General features: G+C 43.9%; 1 protein-coding gene across 4 annotated transcripts in view; it reads right to left on the bottom strand.

The window, feature by feature from the left end:
- The window catches only part of Camk1d (calcium/calmodulin dependent protein kinase ID), a 506,581-nt gene that overhangs the window by 30,353 nt on the left and 448,563 nt on the right, over window positions 1-27,665 (bottom strand). For all 4 annotated transcript variants that reach the window (XM_008848529.2, XM_017802046.2, XM_008848530.3 and 1 more), the window contains one exon: window positions 12,348-12,423. In XM_008848529.2, the coding sequence (XP_008846751.1) occupies window positions 12,348-12,423 (76 nt within the window). The remainder of the gene's footprint in view (window positions 1-12,347; window positions 12,424-27,665) is intronic.

Below are 27,665 nucleotides of genomic sequence, written 5' to 3'. Positions count from 1 at the left end.
TTGCCTCAACACACATGGGGCCCAGAAGCAATGGGACCAAACAACTATGTTCTGGAACCTCTGAAAATATGAGGCAGAATAAATCTTTCGTCTTTTAAGTTGTTTCAAGAATTTAGTCACAGCGATGAAAAACAATGGAGCACATTGACCACAGCAACAGAGTTCCAGAATGTGTTCATTTTGCTTAACCTTCCCTTTCCGCCCTTGAGTAGCACCTCCCCTTCTCCCTCTTGTCCGGGCCCAGCGAGCACTCTGATTCTACAGTTTGGTTGTTTAGATACTCCATATACATGGAATCATGTAGCATTAGCTTTTCTGTGACAGGTTTATTTCATTTAGCATAACATTTCAAGGTCCATTTGTTTTCTATACTGCAGAATTTCCTTCATCTATGAAGCTGAATAGTGTTCTATTGGACATATAGAGTAGCCGAATTTATCTATTCACTTGCTGATGGACATGTAGGCTAATTCTGCCTTTCAGTTATGATGAACAATGCTACTACAATCATGGGATCATCAAGATATTGATTTTAATTCTTTTGGAATATGGCGGGGTTGTATGGGTAGTTCTATTTAAAATTTGGAGGGATTTCTACAGTGTTTTCCATGGTGGCTTGTGCCATTACATCTTTACCAACATCTACTAGTTTCTGTTTTCTTGATTTTCTCCAAACACATAAAATGGTCCATAACCATATGAAAAATGTCCAATGATATTGAAATGCAAATACTGCCTCATACCTAGGTTAGCATGGCTACAATCAAGTACAAACGTTCACAATTCTTAATTTTAAAAAGTCTGAGTCTTACAGTATTTGAGTACTCTATACGCAGAAGTACTTAGAGTACTGCAAGGGCTTCATCTCTAATAAGCTAACATATAGATTTTGTCAGGAGAGTTTTGAATATCCCCTCTTTAGCTCTCTTGTTGAAATTTAATCAATGATTAGGTCATGAAGGTTCTGCGCTGATGAACTGATTACTGCTGCTATCTTAGGAGCAGGCTCCTGATAGAAGGGCAGCTTCCTCTCCCCTCCTCTCTGGTCCTGCACACTCCCTCCTGCCCTCCTTTGCTTCCACCTTACATCATGCTATGATGCAGCGTGAAGGCCCTCTCCACGCTAGCACCATGACTTCCTAGCTTCCAAAATCATGAGTCAAATAAACTTTTATTGTTTTTAATTTACCTAGTATCTGGTATTCTGGAACAGTAGTATAAAATAGACTAATACACGTAGTGCCATATATATATATATATATGTATACCTAGCAATCATTATTAAACATAATATTTTGCACTGGTATATACCAGTTACTGGGTTTGGTACTAGAGATGTGATAAGAATCACTTCCTGCTTTCAAAAGCTCAGTATCAGGCTGGAGAGATGGCTCAGTGGTTAAGAGCACTGACTGCTCTTGCAGAGGACCCAGGTTCAATTCCCAGCACCCACATGACAGCTACAAACCATCCTTAACTCCAGTTCCAGGGGAATCCAAAGGCCTCTTCCGACCTCCATGGCATTGCATGACACAGGTGCACTCACATAATGCAGGGAATACACTCATACACATAAAAAAAGCTCAGTATCATGAGAAAAGAGACCTAAACAGAGATAATGACATAGGCAGCAACACAGATATACCATGGAAACACAGAGCACATGCATCAAACCTCTGTTGTTTGGGGAAAGAAAAGGAGATGGATATCCATACTTCAGTTCAGAGGATGAGTAGTTTTATAGAGAAACAAGGTCACACAGAGTTAGGCAGGTAAGTGTGAGGGTTCTGGGGAATGGCAGCCATGAGGCCTGAAGCCAGGGACATGGTCTGGCCTGGGGTGCTAGGTTGGAACCGTCAGCCTGAACACTAAAGTCGGGAGAGTGGCTACTTCACTCTAATTCTGCACATGCTAGCCTTGCCTTCCACAGAACTAATCCAGCCTGCAGATGTGTGTTTGCCCAGCAGTGATTGAAAAAGAATGGGACTTTGTAGCATCTGTCATACTAACATCCTCCAATGCAGCTGGAAAGAACACAGCAAAAGCTCAACAAATATTCCTGGAGTGCCCATCTCTCTAGTGCCTGACACTTTCCTCCATCAATTTCCCTCTCTATTGTTCTCCCATCAGTAACTAATTCTCCCTCTGATGACACAACACACCCATGGCAACTACTGCTCCCAGCCTGAAACTTTGAGCCAGAAACTAGAAGTTTGAAGAAGCCTTCACAGTCATATATGTTTATCCTGAGGCTAGAACCCACCACTTCCCACTAGGACACTGGAAAACTGAGCCCTAGAAAGATGCTTTGAGGATGACAGCTAGTTGTAGACCTGGGCATTTATGTAGGACTGTGTTCTAGAAAAAGCAAACACCTCTCCACTCAAATTCTATAAAGATATATGGAGCACTGACATTGTATGAAATATTCATCATATACTGATGAGGAAGATAGAGCTGAGTCTTGTTCCCCAGCATACCCTAGTCTAGTTTTGTTTAAATGGAATAAGTAGAACATTTAGTTTTCTATAGTGAATAAACTGATTAGGGTGAGTATGTCTTACAGAAGTTATCAGCAATAGCCACCATCCACTGAGCAACACACTGAAATGCCAGGCACTTGGACACATTAGAAATTCTTCTCATTGCTGTGACAAAATACCTGACAAAGGTAACGTTAGGTTGGATGGGTTTATTTCAGATCATGGCTTGAGAATATAGTTCATTATGGAGAAGATATGACAACAGGAGTGTGAGGTGGATGCCCACATTGTATCCACAGTCAGAAAGCAGAAATGAATGTTGGTACCCAGCTCACTTTCTCCCTTTTAATCAGTCTGGAACTCCAGCCCATAGAATGGTGCCACCCATATTCAGGGTGCATCTTCCTCTCTCAGTTAAACCTCTCTAATAGTAGCCTCACAGACATGGCCAGAGCTGTGTTTCCTAGGTTATTCAAAATGCAGTCAGGTGGATAATGAAGATTAACCATCACATTCTATATATATTGCCCCCATTTCATAGATACTGGAGGAGGAAAGTCTTTCAATCTTCAATTTCCAGATGAAGAAGATAAATGTATGAGTGGTCAGGTAACTTGATCCTATTTAAAGGCCACAGGGGGAATTTCATTTAACTCTTTCAATAAGTCCTTCCTGAGTCAAATCACATTAACCGTTAGGTATCTGGTCAAGTATGTCACTGTAAAGATGGGGACATACTGAACACATTCTCTTTCTGAATCTGCCTCTGAAATCAGAGTGTCATTATTGTTTTACATGATAGATTTGAAAACTAGCTAGAGGTTAGACCAAAGAAGTAAAGAACTGTTCAGGTGTCTGGAATTTTAAAACCACTGCCTCATGTTCTCCAGTCTGCCTCTCCGCAAGACAGACTTAGGGAAACGACTGGGAACATTATGAATCTGTCTGGGGGTATGGGGGGCACTCTGAGGAGAATGCAATTATTTTCCAAGGAAAAGTTCCTGCTTCTCTGTGAGGACTGATTCCAACTTTGCCTTCAGAGTGGTTGTATGGTATGATGCTATGGCTTGAATGATGAATGTTTCCCAAAGGTGAATGTGCATGAGACTTGGTCCCAGGGAGATGCTACTGGGAGGTAGTGGGACCTTTAAGTGGTAGGGCCTACTGGGATATCTTTAGATCAATGGGGATATGTCCTTGAGAGGGGGACTGTGGGAGCCCAGTCTCCTTTTCTTCCTTTGTTTCCTACATGAGATCAGCAGTTTATTCCACCACCTGAGCAGAGGCCCAAAGCAATGGAGCCATTTGATCTTGTGAGCCTCCCAAACCGTGAGCCAACAGGGAACTGTGTGGAAGACGGGACAGAAAGAATGTAAGAGCCACAGGATGAGGAGGAGCACTGTGAAATGCTCTCTTCTGGACATGAACTATCATTGTACTCAGGAACTCACAGCAGCTATGGTTACTTGCACAAGATCAAGCCAGTAAAAATTCCAGCATGGATGGGCTCACAAGATCTCACTTCCAGTTGAGTAGCTATTGGCAGTTAATGGCTTCTGCCAGAGGGAGGGTTGTTGTTCTTTTGGGGTATGGCTACTGGTAGGTTGCCCCTGTTCCAGTGGAAGACCCCATACCCATGTCTATGCAGGCATCACTAATTGGACTTAGTGGATTATTTTTTTAAAGAAGAGGAAGTTGGGAGATGAATGTGTTAGGGGATCTCTAGGGAGGAATGGAAACGGGAGGGTTGTGGATACAACCAGAATACATTGTATACATGCATGCAGTTCTCAAAAACTAAATGAAAACATAATATTTTTAAAACCTATGAACCAAAATAAACTTTTCTCCTTTATAAGTAATAATAACAGGTCATGTTTTTTGTCACATTGGAGTGACAGAAAAACTAATACAAATGGCTTCTTAACTTGAGAGTTAGAAGGAAGGGGAAATTCTGGGCTGGAGAGATGGCTCAGCAGTTAAGAACACTGGTTGTTCTTGCAGAAGACCCAGGTTCGAATCCCAGCACCCACATGGCAGCTAGCAACTGTCCATAACTCCAGTCCCAAGGGATCTGACAGCCTCTTCTGATCTCCGTGGGCATTGCACAAAATGGGTGCACTTACCTACATGCAGGCAATACACACATACACATAAAATGAATAAATAAAATTTTTAAAAAAAGAAGAAAGGAGAAATTCAAATTCTTGCTCTAAAACAAGTACTGACTGAGCGGCACTGAGGAAATCATTCATTCTCACCGGGTTTTGGTCTATTTTGTGAATGGGACAATACCAACTTTATGGAGCTAATACCAACTTTATGGAGGTAATTATATATGTTATAATAACATATAACATATATAACATAAAATAAGGTAGAAGGTAGATAGATGGATGTACAGATGGGCATATGGAGTGAAGGACATATAGATGAATCGATAGCTGACAGAAGACGGGTGTGTGGAAGACGGATGTGTTGGTCCATTGATGAGTAGATACAGCTGGGACTGAACATCTGGGCTTGGGAGAGAGGAAGGAGGGAAGAAAGAACAGAGCATTCTGAGCAGCTTAATTCATTTGGGGTCAACCTTTTATTCTTGCATGAGCTACATGGACACCAACTTAAGAAAGTCTGGAGCATTAGCTCTGAGCCTCCTCTAGACTGGCCAAGCACAACTCATGCTAACTGTGAAACTGAGGGACAACCCAAAGATGAGTGAGAGAGGAGTGCTGAAGTTAGGAAGCACATTAAAACTTCTGCCAACGAAAACTAGTTCTCACGAGAAATGCTTCTCAGATCTGCGCCGAGAGGTGCAGACATCCACAGCAGAGGTAAGTAACTGCTGGAGTTAACCAAGGGTGCTGCGACCCTGGAGGAATACCAGGTTAGAGTTACATATCCAGACTGGCCGGATTCTTCCTTCCATTCTTGCTTCTTTCCTTGTTTATGTTACTTCTCCTGCCCGCTCCTTTCTTTCCTCCCTCCCTTTTTCTCTGCCTGTCTCCCAGTCTGTCTCCCTCTCTCCTTTCTAGTTCTGACATTGGGCAGTCAGGCATCCGTGTAAATCAGCAACCTATTTAAAAATGTGTGTAGGGTCCTGCATCCCATGGCTCGCGGTCTCTTGCTGCCCACCCCACTACCCCTTGGAATCGCTTTATGCTCTCACAGTGCATTTTGCAGACCATCTAGAACCCTGCCTTTAGTACATGGCCAGGAGCCGAGAAGCTGCAAAGGCTTCACAGGCACTGTGTTACCTGGGGTTGCATCCTGAATCCTCCCACCCACCTCCATCGGTGTTTTGCTGATGTGCTGGTGTGAGCAGCAGGGAACCACAGCTCTAGGTTCATGGGAGGGAACCCCAACTCCAGAATCATATGTGAGGACCACATCTCCAGCTCACAGAAGGGGATCAGAACTCTGGCTCACTGGAGGGGGCTGCAGTTCCAGTTCATAGGAGGGGATCTGTGCTCCAGGTTCACAGGAAGGGACCACAGCTCCAGGTTTATCAGATGGGAGGAAAATGAATCTTGAGGACTAAACTATCATCAATCTATGTGGTCTTAGAGATCCGATTTGGAGACAGAGCTATCCCCTCACCCTAGACCGGCTAAGTCCCAGGAGTCACTGCGATGCTGCCCTCCCACCTCATGACTGGCAGCAAGACTAGACTGCAATTGATGTGTATTCTGTTTGTTGCTTCCAACAGGCAACAAGTGCCTCCAAGGCCAGGGTGGGACAAGATGCATCTCCACACCTCATCACATTGCCTGCAGTCCCCTCCAGTGAGCTCCCCTTACTGCCCGTCTCCTCCTACTGTCTCCTCCTATGCTTCTCTCCCTTCTCTTTTCCTCCTCTCTCCCTTACTAGGGACTAAACGTAGGGCCTCACCGAAGCTAGACGAGTGCTCTAGCACTGAGTTACAGCCTCAGCCGTCCTTTTACTTTATGTTCAGACAGGTTCTAAGTTGCCTTGAACTCACTTTGTAGCCCAAGCAGACTTTAAATTTATAATCTTCCTGCTCCAGCCTCCTAAATAGTCGGGATTAAAGGCCTATGCCACCGGGTCTAGACTAATTTAGTTTCTTCTAAATTTCCATAGCCACAGTTCAGACCATGGGTTCAGGGTGACCTGAATGAAATGATGCGCCCCGCCTGCCTACTGGCGGTGAGTGTTCTTATGCATATTAACCCTCCTGGTACTGAGCACAGGAATCACCATTGCAATACCAGAGGCTTGGGCAGGCACCCAGGGATGCAATCTCTGCCCTGGATGCTTGGTTTCTTGTCCCTTCCCTATAACATACATGTTCCATAAAGAGGCAGCTGTCAACCGCTCAAAAGATGGGAACCGATTTGGTGAGAATCAGTTTTGTCTGAGGAATGGACCTTTCTATAGATGCATTCCTAGCTCCTTTCTTACAGGGGTAATTAAGCTATACACACAGACACAGCAATGTTTATGTGACCCAGTTCTAAAGAGTGAAAAGTGTAGGAAGCCCGGGGACTGCTGTATTTTTGCCTATGGTTTCTCCTAAGCGAACAAGTCAGAGGTCATGGTGAAGTCTACCGAGCCTGTGCAGCGTGCTCTCATGCCTCTGATCTACCTGCTTTCTTCCATTTGTCAGTGGGACTCTTCCTAGGATCCTCCTCGGTTTTCATCTCAGCAGAAAGCTGCTGTGTTTTTCTGCAGTACTTGTATCTCAATATAATTTAGGGAAACGATCATTAATTTCCTGGAAGTTGTGAGAATTTGGCCTCTGAGATATTCACTTGCATATTAAGAAGAGAAAGTCATTTCCTTGGAACCTCTATGTTCTTGGCCAGGTGTAGCCCACTACACTGGACACTAGCACACTTCATCCTATCTTTCTCAGTAGCTTAAGCTTCGCAGACAAAGGTGCTTTGTGTAAGTCCTAATTCCCAAAGCAAGACTCCTGGAAGGATCATGATCCAAGTGTGTTTAAAAACAATGAATAGCCTTGATAGGAAAAACAATTTCTTCTACATGATGGATAACTGAGAAATGAGCACAGAGACATAGAGAAAGCACTAGTTTAGCATGTATCTGCACTGGCAAAATGAATGTTTCCATAGTGTGCAGAGAGAAGATTTGGTTACATGATCTGTCTCGGCCACTTTGGCTGCAGTCTAATATCCCAGAGTGATAGGCTTATCAATTGAAATAATGGGCAGTGTTCTAAATATTAGAAGAGGCTAACCTCTTTTCCATTCCGATGGAGAAGAAAACCATAGGGCTGGGGTGACCCTCTTGGGGCAGCTGGTTTTCCTGTAGGGCTGCCCGTTAGTCTCAGCCTGCTCTGCAGCCTGGCATACTCTTCAGACAATGGATAAGGATGGAAGGTTAGACATGCAGCTCAGCAGGAAATGGCAAGAGTCTGAGCTTGAAACCCACAAGTTCTTATTTGTGTGTATATGTATTGTATAACCATTTATGTATTTGTATGGGTATGTGCACATGTGTGCACATGTATGCATGCACATGCATGTAGAGGTCAGTGGTCAATCTCAGGTTTCTTCCTCAATTACTTACCACCTTCTTTTTGAGATGGGTCCTCTCACTGAACCTGGAGCTCACCAACTGGTTAGGCTGGCCAGGTCGTGAGCTTCAGGGAGCCACCTGCCTCTACCTCCCAGCACTGGGATTACAAACATTTCTTGTCATGCCTGGCCTGTATGTGGGTGCTGGGGATCCAACCTCAAGCCTGCTACTTACATGGCAGATACTGACTAAGCCACTTTCCCAACCCTGAGCTCTGCTTTTAATGCTGGTTCAACCTGGTGCCAATCTTGTACCATCCCTACCAACCTAGGCCAAGGACCTTCACAGAGAGCCTCCATCATTCCTCCAAGTACCACAGCAAACTTTGCCTTGCGCCTGCTTCCCTCCCCTGCTCAGATGTCCTCTCTCTCCTCTTGCTTTTATGTTAATTTCCTCCAGCCTTCTATGCGGAGCCTGAATGTGCGTCCTTCTTACTGTGAACTTTCCCTGTCCTCAATGATAGCTTCATTCTATGAACCCCAATGTCTGGCTGAACATGTGAGACCACCAGCCTCCACTTTCTCATTATTAGGACCCAGAACCATCATTTCTACACTGCTTTCTCTGTCTCAGGCACCGTGCTAGGTGCCAAAGGAAAACAAAGATAGCAAAGACACGATGCCTCTCACCAGAGTACTAGTGATGCATATGGCCAGACAAGTTGGACTCATAAGTGGGTTAAAATACTCATAACGTTAAATTCAAGGTTGGTGTTTTCCATGCATAGCAGTGTCACGTAGCAAATTATAACCAGATTTTTTTTTTTTAAGACAGGGTTTCATCGTGTAATTGGGTCTGGCCTGGAACTTGCTATGCAGCCCAGCATGACCCTAAACTTCCAATCCTCTTGCCTCTGACTCCAAAGTACTGCGATTACAGGTATGTGCACCACACACAGCTTGGGTGGGTCTAAGCACTTCATAGGATACAATTGGGATGTCCAAAGTTCATTCATGCACTACATGGACCCATCAGAACTTTGAAAAACACTAAGAAAAAAAGAGAATCCCTGCCTGCCATCTTCGAATCTGACAGTCAAGAAACTGACCTGAGTGTTTTCTGGTATAAAGCTACTGGTTCCAAGGGAATCCACCAAGTGTCAACTTATCAAGTGGAAAACACCGCATGTGTAGCATAACTTTAAGTCACTAGATATACCAAGTTCTACCAGATGCATGTGCCATACTGCATCTCAGAACTCTTCAAAACTCCACAGGTGCATGCAGAGGCATTCAAATGCTCATCTCTAACCACACTGGAGTCTAATATTTTCCTAGTGATAGTTCATGGCAGACATGGCTAAGTGCCTACTGCCAATTCCTTCCCTGCCTTCTTCTTCAGTAGCAGAAGTGTGATTTCACTCCAGACTTTTCTCTTCCACACTGTCACTTGCTTAACTTGCCAAGCAAGATGATTCCATTTTCTTTGGATGGATTTAGAAAGGATACAGTGTTTGTTTGCTCTTGTATGCTTTCACTGCTCTGTGAGGACACAGCAAGAAGGTGGATGTCTGCAAGCCAGGAAGGAGACCCTCATCAGAAACTATACTGGCCCCTTGGCCTTTCTAGCCTACAGAATTACAAGCAACTAATATTGGTCATTTAAATCATATCACTGTATTGTATTTTGATATAGGATCTTGAAGACTAAGGCATCGATATAGGATCTTGAAGACTAAGGCATCATTACTTAGTTTTAATCACTTATCCAGTAATCTAGAGATTTATTTTATTTTTGTTTATGTGTGTCTATGTTGATCATGTGTTTTGGGGTGCCTCAGAGGCCAGAAGGTGGCTTTGGATGCCCTGGAACTGGGGTTATAGGTGGTTGTGAGCCACCCAATGTGGGTGTTGGGAGCCAGCTCTGATTCTCTGCAAGAACAGCAAGCAGTCTCGGCCCCTGAGCCATCTCTCCAGCCCCTTAACCCAGTGATTCTAAGAAACACTCATCAAAATGCACCTCTAACAACTGTACTGATACCCTTCCTCAATGTCAAGATATCAGGGAATAATTATACCTACATACTCATGGGAGTTCACAGACATTAACAGAGACTACAATCATGGTCCCACGTTCAGACATAAAGGAATAAGCAACCAGAAGGCAGTTTTCCAGTTCCAGGAGAGTCTTTCAGACTACCACTATAAGCTTCAGTGTTGGCAGGAAATGGCTCACTTACTTCCTTAAGCCTTTCACGCAAGCTAGGAGAGTTAGGACCTCTGAATAGAATTGTAGTTCAGAATTTATGGAGCCAGGATGAACAACACGGGCCCCATGTGCAATGTCTGCTTACTTAGGACCATTCCTAAACCAGTATGTCAAATTATATGTGTGGATTTTATTAGGGGACCAGGTTCACAGTTTTTATTAGATCCCCCAAAAGGCCCCTGTTCCACTCCCTCTTCAGAAAGGAAGAGTCTACTGTAGAAGATGTTGTAGTCATTACTTTTGTTTATTTATGATCAAAATAACTGACAGAAACAACTTAAAAAGAGGACGGATTTACTTTACTTCACAGTTTCAGAGAGGTGTTAGTCTATTCTGGTTCAGTGTGGTGGGACAGAGCAATTCATATAGAAGCAGAAAGAGGGAGACAAGCAGCGGGGAGGGCAAGATAAAGCTCTCAAGGACATGCCCTCAGTGAACTGCATCTCCCAGGTAAGTCCCACCTCCTAAAGTATTCAGAATCTCCTAAAACAGCACTACCAACTGGGACCCTAGGCTTAACACATGAGCCTGTGGGGAACATTTTGTATTTAAATCACAACCATATTTGGCATATTTGTTGAAAAGTGACAACATACATAAGCATAATAGCTTGGTCTTAGCACTTACCTATTTCCATAAATAAGAGCCTTACATGCCATGTATATGACAATGGATAAAACTCGCCTGCTGTAATGGTGAGATTCCACAGGCGCTATCAGCTAAATTTATGCTGGATGTACAGAATGCCCAGCTGCATGTTGCTATAGAAAGATCATTTGCTTCTAGATAATGGTGCAGATCTAGGGGAGGGGAGGGATCTTTTGTAGTGTTCCAGGAGGAGAAATGATGCCACAAACTTTCAGAAGTTTCTCCACTCAGTATCTTCTAGACATTGGTGGGGGTTGGGGGAGGAAAATTCTGTTTACTAGAGAACTTACTCTGGAATAATGGGGGCAGGGATTCATGTCTTTGCAATTACAGGAATTAGTTGGCCTAAAGCTACCATAAAAGCATATCACATAATAAACATTTGTAAGTACAACTGTAAAATTAAATTGCAATTAAAAAGGGCTTTAACATAGACTTAAGCAACACAAAACATAATGATAAAGAACAAAATTGATGATCCTGAAATAATTGTATAGCCAGTATAGTCTAGAAGTCTATTTCCTGGATTATGGAGATGAGGCCTCTAAGGAGAAATGAGAAATTCAAAACATCTATTTTAATTTCTGTTCATTTTTTTCCTAATTTTGATTTCTTTTGAATATGTATTTTCAGTAGTTTATATAAAACCCCCAAACACCCCACCCCAAAGCCAAGATGGCACATGAAAAGATTCTCTGTTATTAGCTACTAGAGAAATGAAAAGCAAAATAAAATGGGATCCCAGTTTCCACCCATCCCACCAGGACAGCTAATTTATATTTTCTAAAGGTGTAAGTGTTGGCCTGAATGTACAGCAACTGGTGCATTGCTGTGCACTGCTGCTGGGACTGCATCAGTAAAATGGTACCATTGCTACAAACACTGTTAGTGGTTCCTCAAAAGTTAGACACAGAATTATCAAATGACATAGACCATCAATTCCAATTTCTAGACTTAAATGCCCCAAAGAACTTAAAGCAAAGATTTGAACGAATGTTTATACACCGATGGCTGTAGTGGCAGTCAGTAGTCACAAGCCAAAAGGAGGCAGCAACTCAAGTGTCCATTGATAGATGAGAGAATGAACTAAGAGTGAGTGGTACAGACGGTGGAACATTAGCCCTGAAAGGAAGGAAATTCTGACATACGCTACAACATGGATGAACTTTGAGGACATTATAAACAAGCCAGTCACAAAATAAAAAATGTTTTGTGATTCCCTTTTATGTGAGGTCCTAATAGTAGTCAGAGTCACAAAGACAGAAAAGAGAACGGAGGTCAGTAGGGATGAGAGCACAGGGAACCATTGTTTACTAGGGGACAGATGGTGGCAGTGCAATGCAGACAACACATTTCATACCACTGAAATGCTAAAAGCTGTGATGTGCTTATTTTATCACAATAAAGTAAGAGGAAAGGGTAGCCACAGTGAGCAGCAGTACTTACAAGATGTAGGCGATCACGCCGATGGACCAGCAGTCAACAGCTTTGCTGTAGGGTTTCTGGGCGAGAACCTCAGGAGCTGTAGAAGGATAAAGAGACACAATCCTGACAATCTAAGTGTCTGAAATCAGAGACATTTAATTGGGCTTTTTGTGTTCTGATTTTTGTCTTTCCCTGTTCAGAAGATATTGAGCTACCCATGAGTCTGAAAACTGAGCTGGGGGCTAAGGATCCTTGAACTATCAGTGTTAGATCACAAATTTAGTTTGCGTAAGTTCAGACTCAGGTTCCAAAGATAAATAAATAAGGACCCATTTGATTTGTTAGTTTTTCTAACTAAAAATTATTAGTTTTCTAACTATGGAAATTATGAAGGTATGTGTATGGGGTATGACTACAGATAATAATCAATCAATCAATTAACAAATCCTTAATAGGTAGATATTTTACAGCAGTGCTGTGTTAAGTACCATAGCTCACTGGGGTATGGAGCATGAGAGTTACCCTCAAATTGACTCAGGGCAACTTCTCTGGCTCCTCTGGGACTTGTGAGGTGCTGTGGAGGCAAGGACAAAGAGCCCAGCCATCTGCCTTCCTGGGTTTATAGCACAGCATAAAGTACAGAAACAGCTACTTAATCTTACTTGATTTCTAAAACCATCAAGAGTTGCCATTCCTGGGGGGAGGGGGGCTCATTTTCTCCTATGCCTGCCCCTGCATCCTTGTTCCTGGCCTTGTGGTCTCAGCTCAGAGACAGACACCTACCCAGTGTCTATGACCCACAGCATTTTCATGTGTGTTTGTGCAGGGTAAATATATATGTGACAGTGAACTGACAAAATCCTTTCCCTCTTAACGTATGTTTTTGAGACATCTTTTTCACACATGTTCCAGAACAATTAAAAAGATAGAGGACAACGCTGGGCATGGCAGTGTGTGCCTTTAATCCCAGCCCTTAGGAAGCAGAGGCAGGTGGATCTCTGTGAGATTTAAATCACCCTGGATCACATCGTGATTTCCAGATGGGCAGTGACTAGGGAGACTCTGTCAAAAAACAATCAACATAAAAACCAAAAAGTAACAAGAAAAAAAAAATAGAGAAAATAAAAATACTGTCATTAATAAAGCCCGTTTATGCTTGGATTTGTGTGTTCTAAGGAATTTGGATGCATTAATTCACTCATCCCAACATCCTTGGAGGGACACTATTACCATGACATTCATTATCCCTATTATAGGGGAGGACACAGAGGCAGCAAGAGGTTGTCATTTGGTCAAAGTAACTGGCCTCTTCACCAGTTTCTGCTTCAATGGGACCGAACCCTATTTAAGTACTGGCTGTCAGCTAGGACTTGTGCCAGCTGTTCACAGATGTTTCCTACTATAATCATTTCAAATGACATTTAGCATGAGCTGCACATGAGAGATAAGAAAAACTGAGCCTCAAAGAAGTAATTTGTCTCACGTCACATAGTCAGATACTGAAGCCTAGGAATTTGAAACAATGTCACTCTGACTCTTGTTCTGGTTCTTTCTACTGGACCATGCTGTTTGTTAAACTGAGAATTACTTCAGTCTATAAGTTCAGGGAAATCCTCCCTCTTATTCTGTTGAAGATAAATATCACCCTGAGCAAGCATGGGAAGGTACAGGCTTCAGTGATAGCCCAGTTGGTAAAATGTTTCCCTTGCAAGCATGAGGATCTGAGTTCAGTCTCCAGAACCCACATACGAAATGCTGGGGATGGTATCACACATGAAATCCCAGTGCTGGGGAGGCAGAAGTGGAGGAATCCCTAGGGTGTGCTGGCCAGTCAGTCTAGCCTGCTTGGTGAGTTCCAGGTCAGTGAGAGACCCTGTCTCAAAACACCAAGGTGAACTGTGCCTTGGTTTGATAGACAAGGTTGTTCTCTGGCCTCCACATGCAGGTACACACACTTGGACATGCACCCATCCATATACATGCACTTGTGCATATATGAATGTACAGAGAGAGAGAGAAAAAAATAGGGAGGTATACTAATTCCTGTTGAATGTCTACTCATGAGACTGAGGAATATAATCCACAGATCATCCCAAATCTCATATTACAGTTCACGCCTAGATTCTGTAAAGTCTTTCATTAGAATTTTTTAAAACAAGAACAAAAGAAATGCATTTGCACATCAATCTTTGCTGCATTTGCCCTCAATACAGTAGCAGAAAGTGATGCAGAACTATGAAGCAGGCTGCCCAGTAACTGGCTCCTCGGACAGCTGGGAGCCAGCTGCATTAATGGGTCCTTCCCCACCACCGCCCAGAGCATATTTCTTAGACTCCTGTTATGGAAAGTGACAACGGGGAGCCACTTACCACAGTAAATGTCTCTCTGATTTAGGAGGCTGATTTTCTGGTCCGAGTGGTCACACTGGCACAGATGGTGCACAGACTGCATCTGCAAGGGCACTCCAGGGCCATTCTCGAGGCCCGATGAGAAGTTCACCAGAGGAAGAGGAGGCACCCAGAGCACCCGCTGACCACTCCCTCCTCCCCATACACAGTGATGTTAAGTGCAGGGCTGAGCTGCTGAGTAGAGGCCCTGGCACATTACAGGGATTCACAGTGTAAGATGTCAGGCTAACCAGCCAACCTGGTCCTGCTACCCACCAAATGAGGTGTCAAATGATGCAAGGCTCTGGGATCCAGCACCAGACTGACAGCACAAACTCATGTCACGCAGTAGGTGCCAAATGGCAACAGATACAGAGGGAAGGGTCCCAGAGAAGGGAGCTGTCAGAACCTATGACAGCTGCTTCCACAATGTACAAGCAAAGACTGGGCCAATACCCCCAGCCAAGGTGTGCCAGCATGACCATGAGAAGTCACGGTGCTGCAGAAAGGCGTCTCTCCAAGGATGGACTCACGCACTGTCTGTCCTCGAGTTTGAGAGGGAGGACTCATTAGTAGAAGAACAGTACTCTTTTTCCTAGTCTACCATGTGCAGGTGCAGATGTGTGCACATGCATGTGGAGACCAGAGGACACCCTTGGCTGTCATTCCTCAGGCATTCCATACACCTTTAAAAAAATGTGCATGAGTGTTTTGCCTGCACGTATGTAAGTGCACATGTGTCATGCAATGCACATGGAGGCCAGAAGAGGGCTCTAAATCCCCTGGAACTGGAGTTACAGGTGTTGTTAGCTGCCATGTGGGTGCTGGGAACTGAACCTGGGTCTTCTACAAGAGTAGTCAGTGCTCTAAACTGCGGAGCCATTTCTCCAGTCCCCACCTTACTGTTTTTTGAGACAAGTTCTCTCATTGGCCTGGAATTCACTAAACGGGCTAAGATGGCTGGATAGTGAGCCCCAGGCATCTGCCTATTTTGGTTCCCCTAGTGCTGGGATGACAAGTGTGTCATCATATCTAAAACAACAATAACAATAACAGTTCTGATGCTTGAACTCAGGTCCTCATGCTCTCAAGGCAAACACTTTATCAGCTGAGCTACCTCTTCAGCCTGAAAGGATCAGATTCTTGAAGCCATGTGCTATACTTGCTACAATCATTTTTACATTATGAAATTCTGCCTACATGATAATATTAAGCATATGGTTAGGAAAGATTTCTGGTTTGCAGTGACAGCATAGATGTTAGGAGAAAGTTTGAAATTATTAATAAGTAAATCCTGGGATAACAAGTGTGGGTGGAAATATATGCATCTGTGCTGAACTCTCCTGGCTCTTTTTGGTGTTGTGTCTTATTTGGGTGAGACTGATAGCAAAATATAAGTAATTTCTAACAAATTTGAAGGGGATAAATCATTTGCCTTCTGGTGAGGTTCTTAATTGCATTTGGAAGTATACAGAGGGGTGTGAAATATAATGTAATAAGCCAGGGGAGTGGCTCATGCCTATAATCCCAGCATTCAGGAAACTAAGAAAAGATGAGGCTTGCTTTGAGTCTGAGATCAGGCTGGGCTACATAGTGAATTCTATGCCAGCTTGGACACACACACACACACACACACACACATACACACACACATCTTATTGACAAACTTTGAGAAGACAAATGAATTTCTAGCCAATGAGGTACAGAGCACAGTCCATCTGGAGAAATAATGCTCTTTAAGCCATACTATCATAGTTCCATCTGCCTGGAGATGCTGTGGAACTTTCTTGTCAAGGAGATAAAGATTCTCTTCTAACAGCATGCAGCAGAATTCACATGTAGCAGAAGATGACTTTCCACTACCCCTAAGTGGAGCTACTGACAAAGAACAGAGGTAAAGATTCCTGGCTTGTGGGGGAGGCCATCAGTCACCAGGAAGAGCAGGAAAGGGTCCATTCTGGCACAGCCTTGACAGACAAATGTCTCCCATGAGGAGGACTATAGAGAGAGACACATTTCCTTGGAGGTGTTGAAAATGACCTATGTAGCATAGGCATCAGGTTTAATCTTATGACTGTCCCTTAGGCTTAGTTAAAGTCAGCCTTTTAGACATAGAGAGCTGAGGTGGGAGTAGCTCTATCTGGGTGACATACAGAGCACATGACATGTGGTTCCTTCAGACCACTCACCCAAATTCTCTAACACTCCAGCCACATGTCGTTCACTGTGCCTCACAATTTCCCTCCCTGCTGTGAGATTACACATCACATCTAGATTTCATGATTCTTGGAACAGAGACATGTTCTGCCCTTGTATATTCAGGGATAAGCACATTCTGCTTGGTTAAATGAAATTCACCCTAGTTACCACACATGTGGGGCATCATTCCTATGGCAGGAATTGGGGGAATCAAAGAGACAGAATTGGTCCTGATTCTCTACATACGGATATGTATGTCAGTTGGGTCATTCTTCTTTCTAAGAACCCTTTCTCAAAGGGATTTCAGAATTACTAGGCTTAAGGCTAACAGGAGAAAGTATTTTGTTATGTAGTAGCTCAGACCCTCCTCCTTAGTCAAATCTGGGTGCTATTAATTCAGCTTTCCTTGCTGTTCCTGATGGAAACCTATTTAGTTTACAACAGTAAATTAAGGTTCATATCCATGTGAGACACACAGCCTCAGCAGCATATCCCACAAGCAGAGTTCTCCACCGACAGAGCTCTCTACATGTCCAAACTTACCCCAGCTCTTTAGAAAACAGTAGCTCTAGATATTTTTTTAATTTTATTTATCATTTTTATTTTATGTGTATGAGTGCATTGCCTGCATGTATGTAGGTGCACCTGTGTCGTACAATGCCTGTGGAGGTCAGAAAAGGGTGTCAGATCCCCTGGAACTGGAGTTACAGGTGGTTGTCAGCTTCCATGTGGGTGCTGAGAGTCGAATCTGGGTCCTCTGCAAGAGCAGAAAGTGCTTCTAACCACTCAGCCATCTCTCCAGTCCCAGTAGGTCTAGAATTTAACAGGGCTGGATTTGTTATTGTGAGACATCACCAAGCCTCATATGGAAAATTCCACTTAGAGGGAAGTGACTTCTATAAACCAAGGTATTTTATATTAATTCAGGGCAAGTATTCCTGGTAAGGGCAGGGCTCCAGAAATTTAGGGAAAGAGGGGGGAAAAAAGCAGTTTCAGACCCTTTCATCTTGTTTTTAAAACAATTTAATTGCTGATTTTACTTCCTGAAGCAGAGACAAGAAGAAGGTCATCCAAGTGGAAGACGGAGGAAGCAGCTATCCTGTGAGTGGGGCACGACGGTCAGTCTTACAGAGAAGAAAAGGAATTTTCCTCTTTCCGAGGCCTTTCAGGATGCACCCAAGAGCAATTTCTACTGGGGAAGTGAAGGACATCAAAAAGCCGTCAGTCTGTTACCAAGTTCAAGTTCAAGTCAGAGGGGATGTGTTTCCCCTCTGTGGATGTTTGTCCTGCACCTCTCCTCTCAGCACTTCAAAGTCGATTGCCTCAGTGGGTGAAAGACAATGACACAATCAAGGGAGAAAGCTCTAGATGTCAGGAGATGAAAGTCAATGGCCCAGAACCAAAAGGGTCTGAAGAGCATTGCCTGTGTCATTTAATTAGTAGTTGCTGAGTGCCTCCCCTGGCTGCGTGGGGCAATGAGGCAGCCCCTAGTTCCCGTCCCATGGCACAAGGCTGTTCCTCCTCTTCTGAGCACTGAGCTCAAACACAAGCCACAGAAGTAACCGGACACCAGCTTTCAGAGTTGCCTTTCCAAGGAAGATTGTAAGATCAAGATAGACAAGATCCTCGAGTGAGGAGGGAGAAGTGTTTTAGATGCCCCAACCTCAGTCTGAATAAAAGTCTGAAATTACTTCATTGACTCTAAATAAAACTATGGTGACACATGCCTGTAATCTCAGAATTTTGGAGGTAGAAGCAAGAGGATCAGAAGTTCAAGGTCATCCTCAGCTATATAGCAAGTAGGAGGTCATCTTAAACTACAGGAAACCCTGTCTCAAACAAACAAAACCCAACTCTGTGTTCTCAGTACTTGGATTGAATCAAAGAGTAAATTTATAGTTGAACTGTGTATCATTATAGCTTAGAGATTTCATTATCTGTCCATGCTTCCATTACTTGTCTTTAAGGTGTCTGCTATTTTGTCCTGGAGTGGTGTTTTAGCAAAAAGAATTTGGGGACAATGGAAGAGCTGTGTGTGATTTCTCTTCATAAGGAATATCATGAAATATGTGAGTCCAGGCTAGGCTCTTAGATTACAGATGATCTTCTGGTCTTTTAGAACCTTTGAGACAGTATCTTATGTATCCTAGGCTGGTCTCAAACTTGCAGTGCAGACAAAGATGACCCTGAAATTCTGATTCTCCTGCCTCCACCTCTCATGACAGACATGTACTGCTACTACAAATCAGGTTTATATCATGCTAGGGATCAAACCCAGGGCTTTCTTTATGCCAGGCAAGCATTCTACCAATTGAGCTACATACCCAGAGAAGATGTCTTTTAAGCAGTGGGGAGGATAATGGTGACCTGTTCAGGGATGATAAATAAAAGTTCTAGAGCCCAAGGGGAATTAAATCTTAGCATTTGTGTTATTAGAACTTCAGACATACATTTCGGGAGAGATTTTGCCTTCGAGAGAATTTCATCACAAGGAAAGGATGTTGGATGTTCTTAGGTCTGTTTCCTGGTAGGAGAATTTTTGACAGAAGGATTTTTTTAAAAGCACATAATGAGGGAACCCTCTGTGATGACTTTACCATACATTGCTTCATCTGTTTAGAGTATTATAATTTAGATTGTGGACAAACAAAATACAGATGTATTATACAAGCCTGTAATCCCAGCATTTGGAAGGCTTGAGACGGGAGGATGATGAGACTGAGGACAACTTGGGTGCCATAATTAGACATTTGTCTCAAGACAAAAAAACAAACACCACCCTCAAATCCAAATCCAAACCAAGACCAAACAACCACCTGAAACAGGATCATTTCTCGCCCATGTGCCTTCTGTTTCTTTGAAGTCTCACAGAAATGGAAGGTTCTTGGGACAACCCCAAATTCCACCTCTTGGAATAGATTCCTTTGCTCTTCCTTACCCTTGACTAAGAGCTGCAATTTACTAAAACTGTATTTCCAAAGAGCAGCTCACTCTGACTTTCCTACTAGCCTCTTGAAGTTGACCACAGGCATGAAAAGTCCTCATGGATGGACCATGTTGACTTGTAATTACCATTTGAACCAGAATGTGGCTGATGGGTGGAAGGATGAGTCTAAGGAATGGAAAGGGAGTAGAAAATTGGGGGTTTTCAATGTGGGAGCAACTTGGAATTCAGTGGATTGGAAGAAGTCAAATATCTGAGTAAGGAATTTTAGGGCGATGCAGGAACAAATCACTGCTACATGATCCTTATCAGGTTGACACAGTATGTGGCCTCCCACCCCATCTGGTTTGTGATTGACATGGTGGGTATTTTGTTCTTAAACTAATCTGTTCTTTTTTAATCTGACAAGGAGCTGACACTTCAAAATAAAGAAAACTTTTACAGTCATTCTAGTGTTCTGCCTTTTAACCATTACCAAGAGGGAAAAAAGAATAATTTATAGAATGTTTCTCTCCATTCTACCATGACAAAATGACACTAGTTCAGAAACTATGAACTTCACTTTAATGTCATATTTGGACAAGTTCCTAAGAAATTCCAAAAGGATGCAAAATCCTTTATTATTTGTGTGTGAGAGGGTACACATGTGAGCCTGTGTGTGAGAGGGTACACATGTGAGCCTGGGTGTGAGAGGGTGCACATGTGAGCCTGTGTGTGAGAGGGTACACATGTGAGCCTGGGTGTGAGAGGGTGCACATGTGAGCCTGTGTGTGAGAGGGTACACATGTGAGCCTGGGTGTGAGAGGGTGCACATGTGAGCCTGTGTGTGAGAGGGTACACATGTGAGCCTGGGTGTGAGAGGGTGCACATGTGAGCCTGTGTGTGAGAGGGTACACATGTGAGCCTGGGTGTGAGAGGGTGCACATGTGAGCCTGTGTGTGAGAGGGTACACATGTGAGCCTGGGTGTGAGAGGGTGCACATGTGAGCCTGTGTGTGAGAGGGTACACATGTGAGCCTGGGTGTGAGAGGGTGCACATGTGAGCCTGTGTGTGAGAGGGTACACATGTGAGCCTGGGTGTGAGAGGGTGCACATGTGAGCCTGTGTGTGAGAGGGTACACATGTGAGCCTGGGTGTGAGAGGGTGCACATGTGAGCCTGTGTGTGAGAGGGTACACATGTGAGCCTGGGTGTGAGAGGGTGCACATGTGAGCCTGTGTGTGAGAGGGTACACATGTGAGCCTGGGTGTGAGAGGGTGCACATGTGAGCCTGTGTGTGAGAGGGTACACATGTGAGCCTGGGTGTGAGAGGGTGCACATGTGAGCCTGTGTGTGAGAGGGTACACATGTGAGCCTGGGTGTGAGAGGGTGCACATGTGAGCCTGTGTGTGAGAGGGTACACATGTGAGCCTGGGTGTGAGAGGGTGCACATGTGAGCCTGTGTGTGAGAGGGTACACATGTGAGCCTGGGTGTGAGAGGGTGCACATGTGAGCCTGTGTGTGAGAGGGTACACATGTGAGCCTGGGTGTGAGAGGGTGCACATGTGAGCCTGTGTGTGAGAGGGTACACATGTGAGCCTGGGTGTGAGAGGGTGCACATGTGAGCCTGTGTGTGAGAGGGTACACATGTGAGCCTGGGTGTGAGAGGGTGCACATGTGAGCCTGTGTGTGAGAGGGTACACATGTGAGCCTGGGTGTGAGAGGGTGCACATGTGAGCCTGTGTGTGAGAGGGTACACATGTGAGCCTGGGTGTGAGAGGGTGCACATGTGAGCCTGTGTGTGAGAGGGTACACATGTGAGCCTGGGTGTGAGAGGGTGCACATGTGAGCCTGTGTGTGAGAGGGTACACATGTGAGCCTGGGTGTGAGAGGGTGCACATGTGAGCCTGTGTGTGAGAGGGTACACATGTGAGCCTGGGTGTGAGAGGGTGCACATGTGAGCCTGTGTGTGCAGAGTACACATGGGAGCCTGTGTGTGTGCAGAGTACATATGTGAGCCTGTGTGTGCAGGGTACACATGTGAGCCTGTGTGTGTGCAGAGTACACATGTGAGCCTATGTGTGTGTGCAGGGTACACATGTGAGCCTGTGTGTGAGAGGGTACACATGTAAGCCTGTGGGGGAGGGGGCAAAGATGATCCCTCAGAACACCATCAACCTTGGTGTTCTGTTTAGTTTGGTTTTAAGACAGAATGTCTCACTTTTACTTGGAACTTGCCAGTTCACCTAGACTTGCTGGTCAGTGAATCCCAGAAATCTGCCTCTTTCTGCCTCCCTAGTGCTAAGATTACAAGCACATGACACTACACTTGGCTCATTTTTAAAGATTTATTCATCTCTATGTGTCTGAGAGTTTTGCCTGCATATACGTAAATCTACCACATGTACACAATGCCTACAGAGGCCAGAAGAGGGTGTTGGATCTCCTGGAACTGGAGTTAAGGATGGTTGTTAGTTGTCGTATGGGTGCTGGGAGTCAAACTTGGGTCATCTGGAAGAGTAGTAAGCGCTCTTGATTTCTGAGCCAGCTCTCTAGCCCTGTAACTGCCTTTAATTTGGGTTCTGGGGATTTAACTTTGGTCCTCCTGCTTGTACAGGAAACACTTTAACTGTTGAGCTACTACACCTTTAAAAACATTGTGTTAAGAATGACTTAGGAGAGGCTGGAGAGAAGGCTCAGCAGTTAAAATCACTGCTTGCTCTTGCAAAAGACCTGGATTCGAATCCCAGCACCAACAACCATCCATAACTACAGTTCCAGGGACTCTGAGGCCCTCTTCTGACCTCTGTGGGCACTGCATGACATGGGTACACTTACATGCATGCAGGCATGACACTGAGAGTGCTGGCCCAGTACGCACGAGGCCCTGGCTTTGATCCACAGCACATTCTACCAACAAAGAGTGATTTGGTGTGATTATACATGCAGGGCTGGATTTACTTTGCCCACATTCTACTAACGAGCTTTTAGTCCCTGTCTACATCTTGTCAAAAATAACGGGGAAAAAAATAGCAAAAACAACAACAAAATTTCCTTCGAAGTCTCCTCATTACGGTTCTCTGTCTCCCTAACATGCAAAGTCTGTTTGCAACACATCGTGTGAAATGCTCGCTGGTATCACCAAGTAACTGCTGAGAAAGGAGGGAAATGAAAATTCTTGCTTGGATCACCTGCCTACTGTCTGCCCTACACAAGCCATCAGCACCGACTATGAAGAGAAGGACAATGATGCAATGCTTCCAGTTGGGCTAAAATGTGATACTAAGAGAGAAACAAAAGCAAAGCTCTACCACAGGGACTCTACACAGGGAAGAGTGAAGATTAAAGGGCTGGGAACTCTGGAGCTCTGAGGAAAGATCAATCCAGATTACTCAGGCCACTGAGGAGGACAGAAATGAGCAATGTCCATCAGCTTAATCCAGTTTCTTCCTATCTGAGTGAAGACAGACACCCATGGCAGTCAGAATCCTTGGCATGTAGTATCACATATCTATAGAAGCACATACATATTAGAACCAGAAAAATGGGGGGGGGCTTGGAGACAACAGCTCAGTATTAGTGCATTTGCCTAGCACAGTGAGAGCCTGGGTTTGATTCCCAGTACTAATCTCACCCCCTCACCCCCGCAACCCCTGAATTACAGAGGGTACTTTGTCCAGCATGTTTATTTTATACATGAAAGATGAGAACCTAGTGTAAGTGAAGGGTTTTGTCTTCCCTTATCTCAAACCAATGGCTGAGATCTATAAGACACTTGTATTCAGGGGCTGGAGTGATGGCTCAGTTGGTAAAGGACTTGCTGTGAAAGCCTAAGGACCTGGGTTTGGATCCTCAGCACCCAAGTAAAAGCCAGGCACAGTGGCACTAGTCTGTAATCTAAATGCTAGGGAGGAAGAGACAGGTGGATCCTTGGAAGTTACTGGCCAACCAGCATACCATGAGTTCCCAGTTCAGTGAGAGACTCTGTCTCAAAAATAAGGGAGAAAAGATGGAAGAGGGCACCTAGCAAAAACCTTGGTACCTTGGTTTTCAAACACATCCATATGCATGCATGCCCACATCCATATGAACATACACCACACCCACACCTGCACACCAAAACCCAGACACTTGCATTTAGGTTGCCGGCTATGACTGACACCAGTTACAGGCCAGGTTACCTTGAGGATGGTGGTTCCAATGCTAACACTGTGCAGGCTCCCTTCTCTGGTTCCCAAGAGCTACCCCCAATCTCAAATCTCACCTCAAGTTCTGAAAATACAGTGATTCATGAATTAAGGGAATTCGACCTGAGTGGAAAGAGAAACATTCTGAGAGTGTTGACCAACCGTTCATCAGCTTCTTTTAAAGAAGCAGCAAGACCAAAGGTGCCTAGGCTATTTTAGGTGACTTAAAGCAGAAACGGACTAACGATGCCTGCTGCGGCTGCATGGCGATGCTGCAGCTGAGCCCGGAAGGACTTTGTTCTTTCCCCAGAAACTCAATAATCAGCCATGAGCTGAGATTTGACTCATAAAGATCTGATTATAAATAGCATAAAGGGAGGGATTGGAGAGATGGCTCAGTGGTTAAGAGCACTGACTGCTCTTGCAGATGACACAAGCTCAATTCCCAGCACCCACATGGAAGCCATGAACCGTCCTTAACTCCAGTTCCTCGGGAATCCAAAGCCCTCTTCTGACCTCTGTGGTATTGCATGACATAGGTGCACTTGCATACATGGCAGAGTATTAAAATAATAAAATATTTAAAAAATAGAACAATGGTCCGAACCTCATTCACCCTCCCAGCTTCCCCACCCTGTCCCTCCTCCTAGGGTGGGCACTGGCCCATTTCTTTTCTTGGCACCCCAGAACTCTCTTGGACTAGGCTCCCCACTGCTTCCTGATCCTTTGCACCCAGACCAACCCAATTCCTCCCTCTAGTCCCCAGGAGCTCTCAGGCCGTGTTCCTTCCCTCACCTTTGCATTTTTGAGTGGCACAGCCACCAGTTTCCTGGGGCCAGCTTCTTACCTGGGTAAGTTCATCCACACCCACTGCACCGTGACTCCCCCAGCCTGTTCACCCTCCCAGCTCCCCCATGCAGTCTCTCCTCCTAGCATGGGCACTGGCCCATTTCTTCTCTTGCTACCCCAGACCTCTGGACTGCCCTTTTGGCCCAGACTCCCCACTGCTTCCTGACCCTCTGCACCCATATGAACCCAATTCCTCCCTCTAGTCCCCGGGAGCCCTCGGGGCCTGATCCCTCCCCCACCTTCCTTTGAATGCCTGAGTTCCATACTTCCTGAGGCCAGCATCTTTCCTGGAGGGATACAGACCTTAAGAAAAAGCCTGAGAGCATCTGATCCTCATCTGACTTGGGAGTCTGCGGAAACTCCTGAGCAGCAGGATGAAAGACATCTGGCCCCTCCAATATAAAATCAAAGGAGAGAACCTGAAGCCTAGACCAAACAACTTTTCATGCCCAACAAGTAAACCACAAAGGCACATAACTTTACAAAAAGAAGCACACTTAAACTCAACAAAGGAAGGCTTAAGTCTCACAGAAGAATCAGAAACTACAAAAGAAATCCATATGTGAAAGTCACAGCGAAAAAATAATAACATGAAAAACCCAAACACTATATCCCCACCAAGTACCAACAGTCCTGTTGTAGAGGAGTAAAATGAGAAGCCTGTAGAGATAACACAGGACTTGGAATTCAAAAGAACAATTATAAACATGATAAAAGAATGCAGTGAATTTAAAGAACACACAAAGAAATCAAAGAACTGAAAGAAGATAAGGACAAACTTCTGCATAAATTCAGAGAAGAGTTAGAAATATTGAAGAATACTCAGGCTGAAATGAAGAAGGAAGTGAAACACTCAATAAGCCAATTAAAAATGACAGGAGAGGGCTGGAGTGATGGCTCAGCAGTAAGAGCACTGAATGCTCTTGCTGAGCACCCAGGTTCAATTCCCAGCACCCACATGGCACCTACGAACCATCCTTAACTCCAGCTCCAGGGGACTCAGAAGCATTCTTCTGACCTCTGCGGCACTGCATGACATGGATACACTCACATACATGTAGGCAATACACTCATACACATAAAATAAAAATAATACATAAAATATTTTTTTATAAAAGAAAAGAAATGACAGGAGAAAGCCTCACCAATAAGATGAATGAAATGGAAAACAGAATATCAAGACTGGAAGACAAAGTGGATGAATTAGTCCACTCAAGCAAAGATTATGAAAAATTTAAGAAAACACAAGAATTGAATATGCAGGAATTGTGTGACACCATAAAAAGACCAAACTTATGCATCATAGGCATACAGGAAGGAGAAGAATCTCAGGATAATGGCATGGACCAGATCTTCAACAGGATGGTAGAAGAAAATTTTCCAAAATTAAAGAAAGACATGCCCACACAAATAGAAGAAGCACATAGAACACCAAATAGACAGGACCAGAAAAGAAAATTTCCACGGCACATCATAGTAAAAACACTAAATATTCGGAACAAAGAGAAAATACTGAAAGCTGCAAAAGAAAAACAACAAATCACATATAAAGGAAAACCCATTAGGATTACAGCTGACTTTTCAGCGCAAACTATGAAAGCCAGAAGAGCCTGGACCAAAGTATTCCCAGTTCTAAATGACCACGGATGCCAACCCAGATTACTTTACACAGCCAAAATGTCTATTATAGTCAAAGGGGAAAGAAAAAAATCTTCCATGACATAAATAGGCTGAAAGAATGCATGTTGACAAAACCAGCCCTTCAGAGAGTTCCTGAAGCAATACAAAGACCTGAAGAAAGGAACAGCTACACCCAAGGGTAACAAAAATAAATTTAATAAAGGTATAACTGTGGAAACACACAGCTACACCAGGAATGCAAACATAAGTCAAAACAACAGGAATCAACACACATCTTTCATTAATAACTTTAAATATCAATGGACTGAACTCCCCAGTCAAAAGACAAAGACGAGTTGAATGGATTAAGAAACAAACCCCATCTTTTTGTTGTCTGCAAGAAACCCATTTCCCTTTCAATGATAGGAACTACCTTAAGGTGAAAGGATGGAAAAAATGTTCCAAGCAAATGGTAGTAAGTAAAAAGCAGGAGCTGCAATTCTAATATCTGACAAAATAGACTTCAAAGTAAAACTAATCAGAAGAGATAAAGAGGGCCACTGCATTCTGATTAAAGGAACAACAGACCAAGAAGATACTAAAATCATAAACATATATTCACCAAACTCTGGTGCACCCAACTTCCTAAAAACAGTACTACAGGACTTTAAGGCCTAGATTAATCCCATCTCATTAATAGTAGGGGACTTCAATACCCCACTGTTTCCATTAGATGGATCAATAGGACAGAGAATTAACAGAGAGACACCTGAATGAAAAATACCATACATCAAATGAGCCTAACAGACTTTTACTGAATATTCTACCCAAGCACCAAAGATTATACTTTCTATTCAGCACCCCATGGAACTTTCTCCAAAATCGATCACATCCTGGGGCACAAAACAAGCCTCAACAAATACAAAAAGATTGAAATAATTCCATGCATTCTGTTAGACCACAGTGCAATAAAGCTTAAAATCAAAACTGGAAGAAACCCCAGTAATTACATGAACACATGAAGATTAAACAACACACAACTGAATGATGAATGGATCAAAGGAGAAATTAAGAAAGAAATAAAAGTATTCCTGGAACTAAATGAAAAGGACAATAGAATACAACAAAACCTCTGGGACATGTTGAAAGCAGTCCTTGGAGTGAGGTTTATAGCTA

The sequence above is a fragment of the Nannospalax galili genome, unplaced genomic scaffold (genome assembly GCF_000622305.1).
Source record: "Nannospalax galili isolate Female #2095 unplaced genomic scaffold, S.galili_v1.0 scaffold1144, whole genome shotgun sequence".
In the NCBI taxonomy this organism is placed as follows: domain Eukaryota; kingdom Metazoa; phylum Chordata; class Mammalia; order Rodentia; family Spalacidae; genus Nannospalax; species Nannospalax galili.
Note: the sequence above shows the minus strand (reverse complement) of the source record. Positions and strands in the feature narration are given on the sequence as shown.